General features: G+C 42.7%; 1 protein-coding gene across 1 annotated transcript; it reads left to right on the top strand.

Moving 5' to 3' along the window:
• Positions 1-1,899: 1,899 nt before the first annotated feature.
• On the top strand, positions 1,900-2,340 carry LOC142181530 (uncharacterized). The gene has a single exon (XM_075254447.1). It carries the CDS (start codon positions 1,900-1,902, stop codon positions 2,338-2,340), a length of 441 nt encoding a protein of 146 aa, XP_075110548.1.
• Positions 2,341-3,299: the final 959 nt, after the last annotated feature.

Below are 3,299 nucleotides of genomic sequence, written 5' to 3'. Positions count from 1 at the left end.
GGTATACCTGGGGACGGGATTGACCCCCGAACTTAGAAAAAAAACTCATTCAATTTCTTATTGGTAATGTGGATTGCTTTGCTTTGTCCCATTTAGATATGACAGGGATTCCACCGAAAATCACCACGCATCGGCTAAGCACTGATCCCAGGTTCAAACCGGTAAAATAAAAAAGGAGGCCTCATTCCGAGGTAAAGCATGCTTTCATAAAGGACGAGGTAACCAAACTTCTTAAAATAGGATCTATACGGGAGGTAAAGTACCCCGAGTGGTTAGCCAATGTAATTGTAGTTCCTAAAAAAGGAAACAAACTTAGAATGTGTATAGACTATAAGGACTTGAATCAAGCATGTCCAAAAGATTCTTTCCTACTGTCCAACATCGATCGTATGATTGATGCCACGGCCGGCCACGAGATCCTAACTTTTCTCGACGCCTACTCCGAGTACAATTAGATTCAGATGAACCCTAGGGACTAGGAAAAGACTTCGTTTATTACTAAATTTGGGACTTATTATTACAATGTAATACGATTCGGGCTAAAAAATGCAGGGGCTACACACCAACGCCTAGTTAACAAAATGCTTGAAGAACAAATAGGTAAAACGATGGAAGTTTATATTGATGATATGTTGGTTAAGTCCCTACGCGCATAGGACCATTTAGTTTATTTGTAGGAAACCTTCAAAATTTTGAGGCAATATAACATGAAGCTTAACCCGGAGAAATGTGCCTTCAGAGCCGGCTCAGGTAAGTTTCTCGGCTTCATGGTGTCAAATTGGGGTATCGAAATCAACCCCGATAAGATCAAGGTTATAGAGGATATCACGATCGTGGATAGTGTGAAGGCCGTGCAAAGGCTAACAGGGTAACAACTGCCTTGGGTCGATTCATTTCGAGGTCATCGGATCGGAGTCACCGGTTCTTTTACTTGATCAAAAAGAAAAGGAATTTCGCGTGGACCCCAAAATGTCAGCAAGCCTTAGAAGAATTAAAGTGATACTTATCGAGCCCGCCTTTGCTCCACACCTCGAAGGTAGATGAAAAGCATTACCTATATTTGGCAGTGTTCGAGATAGCGGTAAGTGGGGTATTAGTTCGAGAAGAGCAAGGTACGCAATTTCCTGTTTATTACGTAAGTCGAACTCTAGGATATGCTGAAACTAGGTACCCTCACTTAGAAAAATTAGCACTTACATTGATAAGCGTATCTCGAAAATTAAAACCATATTTTCAATGTCATTTTATATGTGTATTAACCACCTACGCCCTTCGAAATGTTTTACATAAGCCCGAGCTATCGGGCCGATTGGCCAAATGGGTCGTCGAACTTAGCAGGTACAATATCGAATATCAACCCCGAACGGCCATCAAGTCTCAAATCCTAGTTGACTTCATGGCTGATTTTACACCGACCCTCATACTCGAAGTGGAGAAAGAACTCTTGCTAAGCTCGGGTATAGCATCGGGGGTATGGACCCTCTTCGTGGATGGTGCCTCAAATGTGAAGGGGTTTGGGATCGGCATTGTCTTAAAACCGCCCAAGGATGATACCATTAGGCAATCTATCAAAACTCCAAGATTAACTAACAACGAGGCCGAGTATGAGGCCATGATTGCAGGTCTCAAGTTAGCTAAAAGCTTGGGAGCAAAGGTCATCGAGGCCAAGTGCGATTCTCTATTGGTGCTAAACCAAGTAAATAGAAGTTCGAGGTTCGAGAAGATAGAATGCAACGATACTTGGATAAGCTACATGTGACTTTGCACCGCTTCAAGAAGTGGACTCTGGATCATGTTCCTTGAGAACAAAATAGCGAGGCTGATGCACTTGTTAACCTGGGATCCTCGATCTAAGAAAATGACATCGTCCCGGGGACTGTCGTCCAATTATTGAGGTCTATGGTTGAAGAGGGTCATGACGAGATAAATTCAACGAGTTTAACATGTGACTGGAGGAATAACTATATCGACTATTTGAAGAGTGGAAAACTCCCATCGGACCACAACGAATTGAGGGACTTACAAGCCAAGGGTGCTAGGTTTGCATTAGATGAAGATGGAATATTGTACCGAAGAACTTTCGATGGACCATTGGCGGTATGCTTGGGGCCAGGGGACACCAATTATGTCCTTCGAGAAATCCACGAAGGCACTTGCAGGAACCATTCTGATGCTGAGTCTTTGGTCCACAAAATTATAAGAGCAGGTTACTACTTGGATAGCATGGAGAAAGATACTAAGGAATTTGTCAGAAAATGCAATAAGTGTCAACAATTTGCACCGATGATCCATCAGCCCGGAGAACAACTACATTTAGTCCTATCCCCGTGGCCTTTATAAAATGGGGAATGGACATAGTTGGTCCCTTACCAACGACCCCAGGTAAAGCTAAGTTTATTTTATTTATGATTGATTATTTTTCTAAGTGGGTGAAAGCACAAGCCTTCGAGAAGGTCCGAGAAAAGGAAGTTATTGACTTTATCTGGGACCACATCATATGTCGATTCGGGATACCCGCCGAGATTGTATGTGACAATGGAAATCAATTCATCGACAACAAGGTAACGGAGTTCTTCGAGCACATAAAATAAAGAGGATTTTATCAACACCATACCATCTGTCTGGAAATGGACAGGCCAAGTCAACAAACAAAACTATCATTCAAAACCTGAAGAAAAGGTTAGGCGATGCAAATGGAAAATGGAGAGAAGTTTTACCCGAGGTTCTTTGAGCATATTGGAAAACATCAAAGTCTAGCATGGGGGCCATCCCGTTTTCTCTAGTATATGGTTTCGAGGCCCTCATCCCCGTCGAGGTCGGGGAACCCAGTGCCAGGTTTCGACATGCATCGGAGGAGTCAAACCACGAGGCCATGAATGCTAGCCTCGAGTTATTAGATGAAAAGTGAGAAGCGGCACTTGTTTGGATGGCCGCGCAAAAGTAAAGGATGGAAAGATACTACAATAGAAGAACCAACCTTCGACATTTTGGAATCGGGGACTTAGTCCTACGAAAAGTCACCATCAATACTCGAAACCCAAATGAAGGGAAACTAGGCCCGAATTGGGAAGGACCGTACCGAGTCCTCGGAGTTGTAGGTAAAGGATCTTACAAACTTAGCACAATGGAAGGTCAACAACTGCCAAACAATTGGAGCATATCATTGCTCAAACGATACTACTACTAAGGTATGACTTTATCCCTTTTGTCCATTTGAGTTTAAAAACTAACTTATTACATGTTTTCGATCGAACGCATACGATCTGGAATGCATCATTTTTTACACGAAAACCTTAGGT

The sequence above is a fragment of the Nicotiana tabacum genome, chromosome 6 (genome assembly GCF_000715075.1).
Source record: "Nicotiana tabacum cultivar K326 chromosome 6, ASM71507v2, whole genome shotgun sequence".
Classification (NCBI taxonomy): domain Eukaryota; kingdom Viridiplantae; phylum Streptophyta; class Magnoliopsida; order Solanales; family Solanaceae; genus Nicotiana; species Nicotiana tabacum.
Note: the sequence above shows the minus strand (reverse complement) of the source record. Positions and strands in the feature narration are given on the sequence as shown.

What these genes read in the sequence shown, in the direction of transcription:
- LOC142181530 (XM_075254447.1), top strand. Translation starts at nt 1,900, where the DNA reads ATGGTTGAAGAGGGTCATGACGAGATAAATTCAACGAGTTTAACATGT.